At 38.8% G+C, this 18,358-nt stretch overlaps 2 protein-coding genes across 3 annotated transcripts in view; both read left to right on the top strand.

Moving 5' to 3' along the window:
- The first annotated feature begins 3,169 nt into the window (after positions 1 to 3,169).
- LOC113087040 (homeobox protein goosecoid-2) lies at positions 3,170 to 4,300 on the top strand. The gene is made up of 2 exons (XM_026255540.1): positions 3,170 to 3,383; positions 4,077 to 4,300. The coding sequence occupies exons 1-2, from the start codon at positions 3,170 to 3,172 to the stop codon at positions 4,298 to 4,300; spliced, it is 438 nt and encodes a 145-aa protein (XP_026111325.1).
- Positions 4,301 to 7,802: 3,502 nt separating this feature from the next.
- Positions 7,803 to 18,358, top strand: part of ythdc2 (YTH domain containing 2) — a 15,752-nt gene continuing 5,196 nt past the window's right edge. For both annotated transcript variants that reach the window (XM_026243849.1, XM_026243839.1), the window contains exons 1-23: positions 7,803 to 7,958; positions 8,501 to 8,658; positions 8,744 to 8,834; positions 8,965 to 9,164; positions 9,624 to 9,817; positions 9,983 to 10,149; positions 10,860 to 10,962; positions 11,040 to 11,196; positions 11,557 to 11,664; positions 11,822 to 11,970; positions 12,042 to 12,177; positions 12,309 to 12,435; positions 13,751 to 13,816; positions 13,903 to 14,081; positions 14,803 to 14,899; positions 15,194 to 15,281; positions 15,369 to 15,449; positions 15,695 to 15,777; positions 15,851 to 15,956; positions 16,624 to 16,743; positions 16,850 to 17,122; positions 17,236 to 17,362; positions 17,493 to 17,698. In XM_026243849.1, coding sequence (XP_026099634.1) covers positions 8,508 to 8,658; positions 8,744 to 8,834; positions 8,965 to 9,164; positions 9,624 to 9,817; positions 9,983 to 10,149; positions 10,860 to 10,962; positions 11,040 to 11,196; positions 11,557 to 11,664; positions 11,822 to 11,970; positions 12,042 to 12,177; positions 12,309 to 12,435; positions 13,751 to 13,816; positions 13,903 to 14,081; positions 14,803 to 14,899; positions 15,194 to 15,281; positions 15,369 to 15,449; positions 15,695 to 15,777; positions 15,851 to 15,956; positions 16,624 to 16,743; positions 16,850 to 17,122; positions 17,236 to 17,362; positions 17,493 to 17,698 — 3,009 coding nt within the window. In that variant the 5' untranslated portion in view covers positions 7,803 to 7,958; positions 8,501 to 8,507. The remainder of the gene's footprint in view (positions 7,959 to 8,500; positions 8,659 to 8,743; positions 8,835 to 8,964; positions 9,165 to 9,623; positions 9,818 to 9,982; positions 10,150 to 10,859; positions 10,963 to 11,039; positions 11,197 to 11,556; positions 11,665 to 11,821; positions 11,971 to 12,041; positions 12,178 to 12,308; positions 12,436 to 13,750; positions 13,817 to 13,902; positions 14,082 to 14,802; positions 14,900 to 15,193; positions 15,282 to 15,368; positions 15,450 to 15,694; positions 15,778 to 15,850; positions 15,957 to 16,623; positions 16,744 to 16,849; positions 17,123 to 17,235; positions 17,363 to 17,492; positions 17,699 to 18,358) is intronic.

The following is an 18,358-nucleotide window of genomic DNA, read 5'->3' as shown; positions in this document are numbered from 1 at the left end:
CAACAACAGTTTGGTGAAGAACAATGCATTTTCCAGCACGATGGAGCACCATGCAATAAGGCAAAAGTGAAAACTAAGTGGCTCAGGGACCAGAATGTTGAAATTTTGGGTCCATGGCCTGGAAACTCTCCAGATCTTAATCCCATTGAGAACTTGTGGTCAATCCTCAAGAGGCAGGTGGACAAACAAAAACCCACTAATTCTGACAAACTCCAAGAAGTGATTATGAAAGAATGGGTTGCTATCAGTCAGGATTTGGCTAGAAGTTGATTGAGAACACGCCCAGTCGAATAGCAGAGGTCCTGAAAAAGAAGGGCCAACACTGCAAATACTGCCTCTTTGGATAAATGTCATGTCATTGTGAATAAAAGCCTTTTAAGCGTATGAAGTGCTTGTAATTATATTTCAGTAGCTACATCACAGAAACAACTGAAGCAAAGATCTAAAAGCAGTTTAGCAGCAAACTGTTTGAAAACTAATATTTATGTAATTCTCAAAACTTTTGGCTACGACTGTAAATGAGACGCGTGTGCAGTTTATTGCGATGCGTTCAAATTCAACCTTCATCTACGTTTACATCAGCATTTTAAAGATGATTTTTATCTTCTGCTCAAGTTCAAAATCAGAAGACTCAAACATTTAATCACAATATCAAATGATCAAACCAGAGCTGGATCTGATTCATAGTAAAGTGTTTTCTACCAAACTGTGATCTACCAATCAGTCGCGATGCGTGAGTCGCGCGTCACTGACGCGACCGTGCAGTTCCGGAAATACGATCTAAACAACGCGTCTGCTCCGCGTGAACTGATGGCTGAGGAGGAGGAACTCATCCAGAGCGTTTGCGCTTACCCGCTGCGTTATAACGCGTCGCTTCACGATTATCGCAGCGCGGAGCGGCGCGTCAAAGCGTGGCGCGAGGTCGCCGCGTCCATCGGTCTCTCCGGTCAGTGCGTCAACATTAACGCGCGACGCTGTGACACACGTCCTCAGTTCACAGCGCTAGAGTAGAATGATCCGTGAACAGAATTACTGCATACAATAATATTCCTAAAGTCATGCATAGAGAATATTAGGATATGCACTCTTAAAAATGAAGGTGGTTTTCACAGAGGAACATGTCAGTGATCAGTTCCTAAAACCATCTTTTCTTAGTGTGAAGAACGTTTTAATAATTACATTTTCCATTATGAAGACTTTTTTGTGTAATCTTTGTTTGCAACTTGGAAAAAACTTTCTTTTTCTTTTTACAGTAATGTTTTTGTATTCTTGTTGTTGTTTTGAGTATTTTTAGATGATTGATTAGAGAATAAACAGCTGTATAAGTGTATAATATATTTGAATACAGTCTGTTTCCCTGCAGTGGTGGAGTGCAAGCTGCGGAGGGAAGAAGGCGGCCGGAGCGTGCATTACAGAGAAACCCTGTCGCTCCTGGACGCTGGCGTCAGAAAGAGGAAGTGTGTGGGTGACGCCGAGGCCCCGGAGCAGCTGGAGTCCCCCGAGGAGCAGATACACACCAGCAAGCTCAAAGCAGAGCGAGCCCTCGACGAGGACGAGCTGTTCCTCTTGAGCTACGTCCCTGCTCTCAAAAGACTGACGCCGCAGAGAAGAGCCGCCGTCAAGATGCAGATCCAGCAGATCATGTTCGACGCAGAGTTCAAAGAGCACTGAGCACTGCATGTTTTATAATTAAATCTGATATTTCTGTACATATTTCATTGCAATAACTTACAAAGTGAGAGTTTTCTATGTGTTGTATATTTTGCCTTCTCTTTTATCCGAATGTTTAAAGCTGATGTCTAGGCTTTGGTCATTTAAAAAGTCCTTCTTTCGTAAAAGGACACTGTTGAGAATGTATTTGTCACATTAAATGTTATTGTGCTAATCTTTAGTGAATGCATTTGTGTGTGCTGGTGTGAGATCAGAGAGAGCAACAGACTTCATGAATGCACATGAATTTGATATTTATTCATGCCATCTCAATTAATCAATATTCATTAAACAGGCCTTTACCTTATAGAATATGTAAATCAGAATAGCTTTATTTGCCAAGTATGTGTTTTTAAGGAGCTCCTGGTACATGCAAACATACATTATGACATGAGACCAGAAATAATATTAAAATAATAAACTGCAGCATTACATGCATTTGTCATTAAAACACACTCTTTTTTTGTTGTTGTTGTTGCACAAATTGATTAATTGGAATTAAATGCATGTTCATCATTTGTGAGAGACAGAAAAGCCCATTAATCCCAATCAAGCAAGTAAAGCAAAGACTCTCCGTCAGCAGACAGACACTGTTTATTTGTATCTGCGTTTGATCGGTGTGGCTTAGGACAGATTTTGAAAATCCATTAATTCCTGGATGAAAACCACTTACAGACGGACGTGTATGATTACAAAGGATTTGTTGAGAATGAATGGAGCATATACAATGCCGTCGCCTTTTTATTGAAAATGAGACATTGCACTGTGTCTCAGTGATAAGAGACTCTTCACATATAGGCTATAAATCAAGACTATCCTATCATAACCTATACAAACATGTTCACACAACATGGATTAAACTGAATTGACCGAGCAAATATCAGACCATGCTTGTGTTTAATTATGAACCCTCTGGGGTTGTTCATCTGGGGATCACACTTGTGTTTAAATAAGTAAGAAAGGAAAAGAAAGGAGGCAGGATCAGTATGAATGCTTGGATCTGGAGGGTTAAACAGGTGTGATATGAACTAAATCTCATGCAAATGCTGAAGCCAAAGCTGATCCTCTCAGAGACCTTCATGCTCTCCGTCGACATCCAGCAGAATCAAAACACATAATGCCGTGCGTTTATCTTTCAGCACAACAATGAGGCTTTCTGCCTCTGTGTACATCTCATTTGATACAGTGCGATCTGATTTCTTGTCAGCTAAAGCCAGATTACCTCCATCTCCAGCGCTCACTAACACCTTCACAAAACTGCCCAGATTAGCTGGGATTTCTCAGCCACTTTATACATTTTTTCCTCCTGGCTGTATAGAGGGATAATGTTTTGTCTGCTTGCTTTTAATCTATTTGGTAAATGGGGGTTTGACACAGAGAGCAGAGTGATCCGACTCTATATGAACACGTTCTGCTCTGAACCCGACCGCATTCTGGCTCAGAACCAACTAGAAATGCCATGGACAAGAAGAGCTCTGTCTTCACCATCGACCGCATTCTGAGCGCAGACAACCACAGGATCCCCAGCCTGCAGGAGACTTCGGCCCCGGGGCCCTGCGGGGAGACGCCGGCCCCTGAATCTGCAGAGAATGGAGACTCTATGAATCAGACGGACCTCAGATCGACCTGCTGCTTCTGTTCTCACTGCGGAGAGATTCTGCACACGGCTGCCAGTAAGAGAGCTTTAATGACACAAAAACATCTCAGAAACGGCCGTCACTTTTTTTGTTCTGTTTTCAAATGTGCTTCTCTTCAGTGTGATGCAACAAAGATAATAGTATAAAAATATTTTAATGTAAGTGTGAAGGAAATATAACAAAACAACCAAAACACTTGAAAATGAATGTGAAGAATGATTTTTATAATGTTATATAGTGTTCCTAGTTTCATTGGTAGAGCATTGCTTTATGTTCGGTGTTATTGTAGTATCATTGAGGTATTTATCATTGTGTTTTCATTAACATTTTGAATCAGTTTTTATTTTCATTTTAGAAATTTTGATGTGTGTAATTTTCCAATTTATAGAATATCTTATTTTGTATTTATATATGTCTATTTTAATAATTTTTTATTTTATACTTACTTTCAGTAATTTTTGTATGTAGAAATGTTTTAGGTTAAATATATATTTTGTATTTCATTTTTATATATTCTAGTTTGTTTCCTGTAACAAAAGTTTTAGTTAATTATAATAATACCTGTTTTAGTTGAAAATTTGCTTAATTGTAGTTAAAATAATATTATACTGGTTTGATTTTTGGGTGTGACATGACTTGTTCTCAAGATGAAGTTTGATTATATTTTCTCTGTTTAATCTTGTGGTTAGGCTGATGCTGATCTCTGTGGTTTTTGTTGCTGTCGTGTAGTTTGGGGTAAGCGGATGTTTGCAGAAGCTCACAGCAGGGAAAGCTTCAGTCATGTTCAGAGGAGGGTTCGGCGTCACCGCACCATCTTCACAGAAGAGCAGCTGGACGCTTTGGAGGATCTGTTCAGACAGAACCAGTATCCAGACATCCACACCCGCGAGCAGCTGGCCCAGAGAACACACCTGCGTGAGGAGAGAGTCGAGGTTATCCACGGAACTCAATAATCATGTCATATCCCACCCAAAACAATAGATTTTTTAATTATTTACTTGATTTAAAGTTGTTCCAATCCTGTACACTCTTAAAAATAAAGGTTTGTTATTTTAAACGGATGGTTCAGTGGAAAACTTGTTTCTTATTCTGAAATTAAAAAAAATATATAATTACATTTTTTCATGCAATTCAGAAAATTCAGAATTGGGAGAAATAAAAAGTCAGAATTGTGAGACATAAAGTCAGAATTGTGAGACATAAAGTCAGAATTGCGAGACGTAAAGTCAGAATTGTGGGACGTAAAGCTGTAAAGTCAGAATTACAAGACATAAAGTCAGAATTGTGAGACGTAAAGCCAGAATTGTGAGATGTAAAGCCAGAATTGTGATATGTAAAGTCAGAATTATGAGACGTAAAGTCAGAATTGTGAGACGTAAAGTCAGAATTGCGACATGTAAAGTCAGAATTATGAGACGTAAAGTCATAATTGCGAGACGCAAAGTCAGAATTGCGACATGTAAAGTTAGAATTGTGAGAGATAAAGTCAGAATTGTAAAGTCAGAATTGCGAGAAGTAAAGTTAGATTTGCGAGACATAAAGTCAGAATTGCAACATTTAAAGTCAAAATCGCGAGACGTAAAGTCAGAATTGTGACATGTAAAGCCAGAATTTCGACATGTAAAGTCAAAATTGCGAGACGTAAAGTCAGAATTGTGACATGTAAAGCCAGAATTGTGAAATGTAAAGGCAGAATTGCAAGAAGTAAAGCCAGATTTGTGACGTAAAATTTGAATTGCGAGACATAAAGTCAGAATTGTGAGACGTAAAGTCAGAATTGCGAGACGTAAAGTCAGAATTGTGAGACGTAAAGTCAGAATTGTGGGACGTAAAATCAGAATTGTGGAATGTAAAGTTGTAAAGTCAGAATTACAAGATGTAAAGTCAGAATTGTGAGACGTAAAGTCAGAACTGCGAGACGTAAAGTCAGAATTGTGAGATGTAAAGTCAGAATTGCGAGACGTAAAGTCAGAATTGTGAGACGTAAAGTCAGAATTGTGAAACGTTAAGTCAGAATTGCGAGAGATAAAGTCAGAATTGTAAAGTTAGAATTGTGAGATGTAAAGTCAGAATTGTAAGACGTAAAGTCAGAATTGTGAGACGTAAAATCGAAAAGTTAGAATTACGAGACACGTAAAGTCAGAATTACAAGATGTAAAGTCAGAATTGCGAGATGTAAAATCTGAATTGTGGGACGTAAAGTTTTAAAGTCAGAACTACAAGACGTAATGTCAGAATTGTAAGACGTAAAGTCAGAATTGCGACATGTAAAGTCAGAATTGCGAGAGATAAAGTCAGAATTGCAAGAAGTAAAGCCAGATTTGTGACATGTAAAGTCAGATTGTGGGACGTAAAATCTGAATTGTGGGACGTAAAGTTGTAAAGTCAGAATTACAAGATGTAAAGTCAGAATTGTGAGATGTAAAGTCATAATTGTGAGACGTAAAGTCAGAATTGTGAGACGTAAAATAGAAAAGTTAGAATTACGAGACACGTAAAGTCAGAATTACAAGACACGAAAAATCTGAATTACGAGACACGGAAAATCTGAATTGCGATACGTAAACTCAGAATTGCGAGATGTAAAGTCAGAATTGTGAGACGTAAAGTCAGAATTGCGAGAGATAAAGTCAGAATTGTAAAGTCAGAATTGTGAGATGTAAAGTCAGAATTGTGAGACGTAAAGTCAGAATTGCGAGAGATAAAGTCAGAATTGTAAAGTCAGAATTGTGAGATGTAAAGTCAGAATTGCGAGATGTAAAGTCAGAATTGTGACATGTAAAGTCAGAATTACGACATGTAAAGTCAGAATTGCGAAGTCAGAATTGTGAAATATAAAGTCAGAATTACAAGACGTAAAGTCGTAAAGTCAGAATTACGAGACACGTAAAGTCAGAATTGTGAGAAGTCAGAATTGTGAGATGTGAAGTCAAAAAGTTAGAATTGTGACACATAAAGTCAGAACTGCAAAGTCTCAATTGTGAATTATAAAGTCAGAATTGTGCGACGTAAAGTCAGAATTGTGACATGTAAAGTCAGAATTGCAAGACATAAAGTCAGAGTTGTGATATATAAAGTCAGAATTCTGAGTATTTATCTTGCAATTCTTACTTTTTTCTCAGAATATATTTTTTTCGGCTTGCATTATGCTCTTTTCTATTCAACAACAGCTGTAATACCAATTAATGCTGAAAGTCAATAAATAGTGACTTTGTTTGTTTAAGGTGTGGTTTAAGAACCGAAGAGCAAAATGGCGACGACAGAAGCGGCTTCCGTTCAGCCTCCGAGGACCAGACGACTGGAACACAGTCCTTCATAGCGACTGACATGAAGAATATGATGTCAGGATCATTTCTGTCTGATGCGTGGAGATATTAAACTCTTTCCAACAGATGACAAGTGTTGAGTGTCACTAGGTCTTCATTTATCAACTGTCATCATTTGTATCATATTTTACTAATATTTTTAATATTTGTATTTCAGATAATACTTTTTATCATTTTTCATGTTTTATATGAATTTTCAGTGCAACACATACTTTAGAAATTACTTAATCAGATTCTGAAAATTAAGTACTTGTTATTAGATTAAATTAGTAAATAGTAAATTAGCATTAGTAAATTGAGGGAATGAATTTTGTAAATTGTGTGCACGATTTAGCCTTATATTTTTTCCCTGTGTCATGAGCGGGGCTTCGTACATATATTCACACAACAGAAATAAATTATTCTTAATAATTATCCCTAATTATCATTCATATATTTTTATAGTAAATGATATTTAAATATATAAGAACTCAAATATTACAATGTATTGATTTTTATTTTTTATTTTTATTAAACCTGTGTTAAACACAGTCAAAGTACAGTAAGGACTACAATAATAAACATGAGACATAAAACACAAACAAAACAAAAATATGTATACAAAAATACATATATAGCCAAGGGGGTGGGCTAAACATTAAGCAAATATTTTATATTAAAGGACAAATGTATTTTAATAAAATTAAATGTATAATGTACTGTAATAGCCTACTCTTTCCTTTTATTTGAGGGAATATTAGTATTAGAAATTAATAATAAGCTCAAAGAAAATGAGAGGTCAATGTAATCAGTCATAAATGTAGTCAAATTTTTCACAAAATAAATAAATGAATACATAAAATAAAATAAATTAACATGAGAGGAATGCCAAAATGAATGGTTTCAGTCATCATATTACAAAGATAATAATTCAAATCTATATATTTTTTTATTTAACAATAAAATTGTCTACTGGTAGTATCTATGTAAATTTTAAAGTTTACTTTCTCTACCTTGGGTACCAATAGTTTTTTTTTTCTTGGCAAAGTCCAAATGGCCTTTCATAATAAACCTTCATTGCAACGTGTCGATAAGCGCACGATGACGCACGCCGCTGACGTCAGTGGCGCGAGCTGTAGTTGTTCGCTGTTGCGCATGCGCAGCCGCAGCGCCGCGTCAGTTTCGATTCTCTACCGTCAGAAACACAAACCCAATCGCGTCAGTGACAGAAACCGAATCAAACACACCGGATTCCGTACAGCTGTTTGCTTTCACGCAGTCTGTTGTCCTCAGAGTCTCCAAACGCGTAAGACGATTCGGTTTTATTATTATCGTTCACTAAAGAAGCAGTTTAATGATGCTAATGCTACCCGTGACGCTTAATGAATGAACTCAACTGCTAAGAACACAATATTAAGGAATATTTTTAGTAAAACACTACCTTTTCCTGTTATTAAGCTATCTGAGCAGGTGTCAGTGTGGTTAAGATAGTATTTTAGAGTTAAATACATCAGTTTAGCTTTAGAAGCTAACACGCATTTCATGAAACATTATTATTGTTTGTGTGGTTTAATATTTGTATCTTCTGTTTGCTTGTTCTAAATGTTACTTGGGTGAATAATTAAATAAGTCATGTATAAAACAAAATATATATAAATAAAATACGGTACTTTACTATGATTGTATCTAAAATCATTGAAGGTAGCTATATTGTGAAGCCAGCCATCACTTCATACTGAATTGTGTTACCAGTTAAATGCAGATAAGTAAAATGTAGCTTTTTCAAAATCTAATGTGCAATTACTGAGCTTATAATCCATTATTTTGACTTTCTATTATTGCAATCAGGGTGAAAATGTCACGCGGAGCTCATAAATCACACACTAACCCGTCTAAACACACGGCTTCTCTGAAAGCCAAGGGACTGAAGGACATCCGGATCGATGAAGAGGTCAAGATTTCGGTGAATATTGCTCTGGAGAGGTTCCAGTACGGCGATGAGAAAGGTTTGAGCTCCTCCTGTGATGTAGCATTGAGCCTGGTTCAGGCATTCCTGTTTTATGAGTTTAAGGATGTCGTTGTGTCTCACAGAACTGGATTTTCCTTCTTCATTGACGAATACCGAGAGAGCGTTCATACATCGGCTCGCTCAGTCCCTGGGTTACATCTCTAAAAGCAGAGGGTAAGCTGAATTTGCATAATTATAAATGCATGCTGCTGTACAGCATTGTTCAGCTCAATACACTTCAATAACTCCAGAGTAATATTGTAAATTGGGGATAATATGAAGTTGTTGTGAACGGCTGTTGCAGGAAAGGCTCCAGTCGATATCTTACGGTGAGGAAGAAGGATGGGACGGAGGCGTCTCGCTCCATCATGACCTTTAACCTCTCTCACAACTCCAAACACATGGTGCAGAGCCTCCTGCAGAGGTTCCCCATCACTAATAAAGAGCGCAGTGAGCTGCAGCCGCGCACCGAGAGAGCCGTCTTCACGTCTCCGGACTCCAGCGGTGAGTCTTCAGCACAGCCCGCCAAAATAAAAGCTTGGTTTAACTTGAAGAAATTATGACAGAAATATATTGACATTGTACAGAAGAATGTATGTCTCAAATAAAATGGTTGTAAAATTAATAATAGATAATAATACTGAATTTTGTAAGTGTGAGGCAATTTTTGTTGTTGGTTCATCCTCTCATGGTCCGTTTGTAACAACAGTAACTCTTTTTGCTGATCAAAGGTTAAAACAGATGAAGTAGAAAAGCTTTGCACCTGTACGTCTTAAACTTGCTACATTTCTGCCGACAAAATCCCCGGTTCAATCAACTTATTTTCAAGTCATATAAAAATAAGTTATTTTTAAGGACCCTTAAATAACAAAAAGATTTCAGTGATATTTTTAAGTATGGTCTTCCATTTGGATATGAATATAAGATGTTTTCTTCCTTCTGTTGGTATGTTGGTTCCTCCAGACAGTAAAAGCAGGACCAGCGGTCGTCTGAGTCACGGTATTTCTCAGGTTCCTCAGAAGCGAGGCCCGTCTGATCTGGACTGTTTCCGGAGAGCTCTGCCCGTGTTCGAGCGTCAGGAGGAGATCATCCAGACCATCAGGGAGAACCAGGTGGTGCTGGTTTTGGGTGAGACCGGCTCCGGCAAAACCACACAGGTGAGTCCCGTCAGAACCAGATCCTGTCATGATGAATGCAGCTGAAGTTCACTGTCTCATGAGAACAGAAGAGAAGAGTGGGGCGGAGTCAGCAGAGCTCATTAGCATTTAAAGGGACATGCACCAAAACAGGTAAAAAGTGTTTGAACTGACGTGCTCCCTCAGATCCCTCAGTTCCTGCTGGACGACTGCTGTCGGAGCGGGATTCCCTGCCGGATCTTCTGCACTCAGCCCAGGAGGCTGGCGACCATCGCTGTGGCGGAGCGTGTGGCAGCGGAGCGCGGAGAGAAGATCGGACAGACCGTCGGCTATCAGATCCGTCTGGAGAGCAGGTGTACAACAGTTATAGGGCTGAGCGATGTCCTCTGAGACACGGCTGATGATGATAATTCAGTAATGTTTTATAAATGTGAAAATGATTTTTTTTAGTCATTCATTCAAACGATTCGTTCAAAATGTGGATTCTTTAAGTGAAACACAAACAGACAGTATTTTGTTTAAATTGTAATGTTAACTTATTATTAGACTTGAATAAAATCTATGACTTTTGCAGTCACGCAGATATTGGGGAAAATGTCACTCTTGCTGATATTGTTAAACTATATCATATGATTTAAATATAAGAGTAAACTCATGGGAAACAATGACTTGTAATGTCATTCAAACAGGCTACATGACACGAGTAATGGTAACAATTACTGTTTTTGACATCAGTAGCACAGATATATAATAAACAATACATTGTATGGGTTTCTTTTATGCCAAAAATCATTAGGATGTTAAGTAAAGATCATGTTCCATTAGGAAGTTTAGTAAATGTCCTACTGTAAATATCTCAAAACTGTATGTTTGATTAGTAATATGCATTGCTAAGAATTCATTTGAACAACTTTAAAGATGATTTTCCTCAATATTTAGATTTGTTTGCTCCCTCAGATTCCAGATTTATTCTAAAGCTTCTTTATTCAGCTTTTAGATGATGTATTTCCATCTGAATAGCTACACTGGTGCTGATGAATTGTGGGTATTGTCTGCTCCTCAGAGTCTCTCCTAAAACGCTGCTGACGTTCTGCACGAGTGGAGTCCTGCTGCGGACGCTGATGTCCGGAGACGAAGCCCTGTCCACCGTCACACATGTCATCGTGGTGAGCAGCGCACAATCTCTAGACGAACGTCTCTGTGTGTTCTCCGGCTCGTGTCCTAATGTCTTGTGCTCCTTCAGGACGAGGTGCACGAGCGAGACGGCCTGACAGACTTCTTACTCACCAAGATGAAGGAGCTGGTCCAGAAGACGCCGTCGCTGAAGCTCATCCTGTCCAGCGCCGCTCTGGACGTCAATCTGTTCGTCAGATACTTCGGAGCCTGTCCTGTCATTCACAGTAAGAGAACGGATAGAAGAAACCTTGAAGTTATGATCCAGCAACACTCTACTAAAAGCTTTCAGTTGTTAACAAACAATGAACGGTTTTTATCTCTATTGTAAACTGAGATTAATGAATGCTGTAACTAGTGGAGTGTTACCAAAACAGATTCAGTACTGATTTGAATTAAAGTGGCCAAAATGTGACAACATAATTAAGTTGCATTTATTTACATTCACTTCAGGAATTGAGTTTCTAAAGTTTCTAAAGGCACTCTTTAAGTCTGAATGGAGCACAACCTGATAAACATCATATATGAATGTTTGTCAAAATTCACCAGATTTGATGCTTGATGACAACGTTGTATTTTCTTTGAAGTCAAAGGTTGTCCATATGAGGTCAAGCAGCTGTTTCTGGAGGACATCCTGCGCACCACCGGCTACATCAACAAAGACATGATGAAGTACAAGAAGGAGGCGCAGAGAGGTGATGCTCAGCGCCGAAACACACGTTTGGGAGAATCACCATTTTTGTTATGTTTCTAGTCTCTTCTGCTCAAGGGTGCTGATCAAAATACATTGAAAGTTTTTCTGTGGAAGCTGTGATGTGTTTTATTTCCGTGTGTGTGTGTGTGTGTGTTCAGAGGAGAGACAGCAGACGTCTCTGACGGAGTGGTGTGACGCTCGTCTAGACGTCCTGCAGCCCGAGGCTCCGAGGGAGAAGACACACACCTGTGTCCTGCAGGAGAACGACCTGCTCGATGACGGCGGCGACAGTGTCTTCAGTCAGACGGTACTGTCTTTCTCCCCCAAACGAGTGTTTAATACGGTCAGATTTGAAGTGTTTGTGCTGTGTGTGCGCAGAGCGAGAAGGACGTGGCCACACTGGAGCCCTGGCTGCTCAGAGAAATGGACGCCTGCATCTCCAACATCTTCTTGAACCAAGACGCCGACGCCTTCGTGCAGCTCTTCAATCTGATCCTGAACGAGAACATCAGCGGTAGGACTGTCGCAGCTCGTGTTTCATATCAAACCACGTCGTTAGAGAGGCTTTGAAAGTAGTGCGTGGAAATTTTCTGTCTGACCCTGTTGATTGTGATGGAGTCTGGTGTGTTTGTGCTGCTCTTTCAGTGGATTACAGACACAGCGAGACGAGCGTCACGCCGCTGATGGTGTCCGCCGGACGAGGTTTTCTCAGTCAGATGGAGCAGCTCCTCAGTATGGGTGCGAACGCCAACACCAAAGCCTCCAACGGATGGTGAGGAGTCAGAAACACAACACACACATCACAGCAGAGAGAGTTTCTGATATCCAGCAGTGGGATCATTATTGTTCAGTAAGGCATAAAAACACTTTCTTGAACAAAATATTCACCCAGCACCAAGTCATTGATCATATACTGTTTGGACAAAAGTATTGGCACCCCTTCTAATGAGCAGCTTTGACTACTTTAGTCATTTCCATCAGTTGAAATCTTAATGTTGAAGCATATGATGATATTCTAGTGAACTGTGTGCTTCTGATTTCACAGCAATGGTTTGGACAGGAGTCTTATATTCTATCCTGACAGTGACTGTGTGTGTAAGACAAGCTTCAGAAAGAAGTGATTGATCGAGTCAGTGTGGAAGAATTGAGTGGTCTGCTGTGACTTTAAACACAGACCTCGAGCCAAACACTGATGGAACAGAGATGGAAAAAATCATAAAGTTTTAATTACATGAATTGTTTACATTTTTGTTGCCACAGTTTGGAAGTACCTTTATCTGTTCTAAAGAAGGGGGTTCCAATACTTTTGTCCAAATTGTGTATATACACTGTAGTTTACACACACAAACACACACCCCTACACATACGCCGAAACACACACACACACACACCGATAAATGTATGTAAAATATATTTTTTTTCTTCAGTTTTCACTTTCACAGTTCATTTGTAATATTGTTGTGCTTTTTTTGTCATTTTTTTAAAATTTCTATATAGATAATGCATTAATTGTTGATGATAGGTGATATATAATTTATAATATATACTTTCTGTTTTAGCTTTAGTTATTTGAGTACTTGAGGTTATACTAAAAAATTGTTACATTTATATTTATGTAGTTATATGTAAGTTATGAGCTCTATAATAACTAAAACTAAATAAGCAAAAAATATCAAACAAATAAGAGAAAAAAATTCTAAATATTAAAGGAAAACCCTAAAATAAAATTAATTAATGAAAAAATAACCATAATATTAAAATAACACTACCATTCATTTAAGTGATCCTACCATAAAAAATATATATATTTAAAAAAAAATCCCTCAGATCCTCTTGTAAATAAAATAAATAATTATATTTCAGATCATTTAGTTATTCATAACCATTTTGTGAAATGAGTTACATTGAGTACAGTCACTTATAAATGATGTAGTTTTGCACTGCTTCATCACATTGAATTAAATGCAGTTAGTATTGTTCCGATCAGATCCTTGTTCAGCATCACTTCCTGCTCGTCTCTAGCTAGTTCAGTAACAGGAAACAGGTGGAAAGCTCTAAGTGATCGATTACTGTGATGTGTATTTCAGGACGGCTCTGGACTGGGCCAGACACTTCAATCAAACTGAGGCTGTAGATCTGCTGGAGTCTCACATGTGAGCTCTGCGTTTGACTTCATCTCACAGAGTCTGTGTGTACAGCCCCTGCTGAGGTGTGTGTGTGTGTGTGTGTGTGTGTGCAGATGGTGTGTCGAGGCAGGTCAGCTGGACGAGGCGTCTCTGGTTCAGACGGCTGCTTCAGAGCTGAATCCTGAGGACCAGGAGCTGCTCAAAGCGTATCATCACAGCTTCGACGATGAGAGAGTGGACCTGGATCTCATCCTGCATCTGCTCTTCACCATCTTCCAGAGCTCTGACGAGGGTGAGACACACACGGGTTCATATCTGCTCCGATACGACACAGACACGAGCTGAGCTTGTGTTCCAGGCTCCTGCTGTGAATCTCATTAAACCTGGTTTATTACTGATTTTTTACAATTCTCATTGCTTTAGAATTGATAAATAATAAAATAAATATACTGATAGTTTGTATTACTGTAACACAGTTATTATTTCACAATAAGGAAGGACGAATTGATGGATTTAAAAAAAAAATTGCATTCAGGACAGCAATACAAGTATTATTATTTAAATCTGTTTTTATTTTAATATTTTGTTTGTTTTTATTTAAAAAAAATGTCTTTTAGTTTTTATTTAATATAGTTTTTATTCTTTTTATTTTTAAACATTTTTAAATTTTTAATAAAATGTTTAAAATAAAAAGTTTTTTATTTTTTTTATTTTTTTCAGATAATGTTTTTTATTTCAAGTGTCCACATTTTTTTTACATTTACTTTCCATTTTTGTTTTTTATTTAACTATAATAATACTGGTGTAAATACCTTACACTGTCAATAATATGTAATTATTTTTAGTATTTTTATGTTTAAAAATTGAGGCGTTGATGTGCTTAAATGTCATGAAAATAATGAATAAATACGCCATAAAACAGGTGTTGTTCATAATTCGTAATGCTTTTCACCTTTGGTTCTCTAAACATATTAAAACAGGTGTTAATCTGGTAAATATCTTGTACTTCTCAGGCGCAGTGTTGATATTCCTGCCGGGCTACGATGAGATTGTGTCTCTGAGAGATCGCATCCTCTTTGATGATAAAAGGTTTACAGATCACCAGCAGAGGTCTGTGAGAGGTTCTAATGTTGAATCCAACAAGTGAAACACAACACAATATTCAACGTGGAATCATGCACCTACTTTATCCATGCACTTATAACAATGCACTTATTTTGTGGGGTTTTGATTGGATAATTTAAAAGTGAGCTTTATATGAAATAAACAGTACTTTCAGAGGCAGAAACAGTCCTTGCATTTACTGAAAGATTGTTTAATTTCTTTAGAATTGCTTGCTGTCAAACTATACATTCATTAAGAAGACGTCTGGCTGGTTATTGATGAACTAAGTGTGTATCACAGGTTTCAGGTGTTCATACTACACTCTAGTATGCAGACGTCAGACCAGAAGAAGGTTCTGAAGAACACGCCGAAAGGTGTTCGCAAAATAGTGCGTATCTGTTTCTCTCATTACTGTGAACTCCACACAGACTCCTCTAAATCTGATCAGCTCAGACAATCTCCTCTCGTTCCCCAGATCCTCTCCACCAACATCGCAGAGACCAGCATTACAGTCAACGACGTCGTGTTTGTCATCGACTCGGGCAAAGTTAAAGAGGTGTGCAGTTCATCAGGATGAGTGTGTTTCCTCAGCATCGCATCAGTGTCTCAGCAGTGGATGTGAATGGGTGCCGTCAGAACGAGAGTCTGATAAAAACAGCACAATAATCCACAGCGCTCCAGTCCATCAGTGAACATCTGGAGAAGATGAAATCCAGTGACGGCACCCATTCACTGCAGTTTTGATGTTGTATTCTCCTGAGTGTAGACTGAGGGTGTTCTTGTTTCTTGTGTTTGCTGCAGAAGGCCTATGACGCTCTGAGTAACGTGACCATGCTGAAGATGGTGTGGATCTCGAAGGCCAGCGCTCTGCAGAGGAAGGGCAGGTAACTCTCACACATCCGTGTGTCACACATGACCAGCGTGTGATTGTAGGACTGACGGAGACGTGTTGTTTAGAGCGGGCCGCTGCAGACCAGGCATCTGTTTCCATCTCTTCAGCCGTCTGAGGTTCAACAACATGCTGGAGCACCAGGTTCCTCAGCTGCTGCGCATGCCACTACAGGTACACGCGTGTGCAAACACAGAACATACAACACAGAGGCAGAGTAAAGGGCACACATAAATCCACCCATAAATACAAATTACCATTGTTTTGTGTTAGGAATGTGGGGATATGTATCAAATTTTGCTGTATTATTAATGTAGACATGTATTAAATGTATCGAAGGAGGAGTAATGGAATATATGCTACTATTGAAGACCATTGGTTAATTAAAAAACAGTCAGAATTGTTACATTTGAGCTTATAAAAATGAGATTGCTACCATTTTTAAAGCTATATAACTGATTTTGATAACGAGCATAAATCTGCATCTAAACTCGAGCTACTATTAAATGTGTGTTCCTAAAATCTATTGTTTTGTTTTTGGCAAGGAATAAAGAAATGTGAAAGGTGATTGGGGCTATCTCACAATTCTGGTTGTTTTTGCTGAGTTTTGCAAGAAAAAAGATTGAGATGGGAGGTGTAAAGTCACAATAACTGCTTTTGATGTTTTATTTCATTATGATTTAGTCAAGACAGCTTCAGACTAATAAACAGATTCTATAACTGAGAAACAAAGAAGCAGCGCTACAGAAGATAATCTCATTATTCAGCACAATTCAGTTCAGTGTAAAGTTCATCAGTTCTGTCATGATAACCTGTGTGTGTGTGTGTGTGTGTGTGTCAGGAGCTGTGTCTGCACACTAAACTGCTGGCACCCATCTCCTGTCCGATCGCTGAGTTCCTGTCGAAAGCCCCGGAGCCGCCTCACCTGCACACGGTCAAACACGCCGTACAGATGCTGAAGGTCAGACGGTGCTGCTTTCAAAAACACCACGAGTTTATTGGGTTCAAAAGTTTCCAGAAATGTCTTTTATTGCTTCAGTGCAGTAATGTGTGTCTCCTCCACGCAGACGATCGACGCGATGGACCCCTGGGAGAACCTGACGGAGCTGGGCTATCACCTCGCGGATCTGCCCGTGGAGCCACACCTGGGGAAGATGGTTCTGTGTGCGGTGGTGCTGAAGTGTTTGGACCCCATCCTCACCATCGCCTGCACACTGGCTCACAGAGACCCCTTCGTTCTCCCCGCTCAGGCCGCTCAGAAGCGTGCAGCCATGCTGTGCAGGAAACGCTTCACCGCCAACACCTTCAGCGACCACATGGCCCTGCTGCGCGCCTTCCAGGTCAGACACCACTCCGTCGAGGAGCCACAGCTCTTAATGATGTCCACACTAGTACTGAAGCGCTGCTGATAGTCACGAGTGGTGTTGTTGTGTGTTTGTGTGGATTGGTTCAGGCCTGGCAGAAGGCTCGCAGTGATGGCTGGGAAAGAGCCTTCTGTGAGAAGAACTTCCTCTCTCAGGCCACCATGGAGATCATCGTCGGGATGAGGACGCAGCTTTTGGGACAGCTCCGAGCCACAGGTGAGGTTCGATTCACAGCATCACACTCGGTGTTTCTGAAGAACATCCACCCTGTTCACCACACGCTAGCACCACCCTAGGAGCTCCAGGACTAAAACTGAAGTGAGAATGAGCTCTGTGTGTCCTGCAGGGTTCGTGCGAGCGAGGGGCGGCGGAGACATTCGGGATGTGAACCAGAACTCGGAGAACTGGGCCGTGGTGAAGGCTGCGCTGGTCGCTGGGATGTATCCCAATCTGATCCACGTGGAGCGGGACACGCTGAGCCTCATGAGCTCCAGAGAGAAGAAGGTGCGCCTCCACCCGACCTCCGTCCTCAGCCAGCCGCAATACAAGAAGGTCAGCGCACAACACACACCTCTGCTCTTACTAAACAGAAATCATGATTTCAAACACAATCAAATAGATATTTGTGTATTTATTTGTTTCTTTGTTTGTTTTATTATTATTTGAGAAAGATTTCTAACTACTAATGTATTATTTTGCATGTTATAATGCAATTTCTTAGTTATTTTCGTTATTATTTCTTATATTTGTATATTTTCTTATAGAAATACATATACATACATATATAGTTTGTATGTGTTTATATATCTAATCTACATTCAATTTAATATTATATTTGTGTGTATAGAGAGAGATAATTAATGTATTGGTTAGCAATAATATTAAATATAAAGTAATTTTAATGTATAAATTATAATGTCGTTTATCTATAAAACATGTAGTTATAAAGTTTGTGTATACACATAAAACTGTATTATATTTTCTGTTTGTTTGTGTGTTTAGTATATAATGTATTATCAATTATCGTATTTTAAATATTAAATTATATATAAACGCTACAATTATATATTAATAAAATTGATTATACATTATCAAATATATAAATTCTTATTATAATATGTAAATTATTGTAATGTATATTATTAATATTTTTATAACTATATATTAGTGCCGTCAAACGACTAATCACGATTAATCGCATCCAAAATAAGT

The sequence above is a fragment of the Carassius auratus genome, chromosome 5, assembly GCF_003368295.1.
Source record: "Carassius auratus strain Wakin chromosome 5, ASM336829v1, whole genome shotgun sequence".
NCBI lineage: Eukaryota > Metazoa > Chordata > Actinopteri > Cypriniformes > Cyprinidae > Carassius > Carassius auratus.
This window is presented reverse-complemented; position numbering and strand designations above follow the sequence as displayed.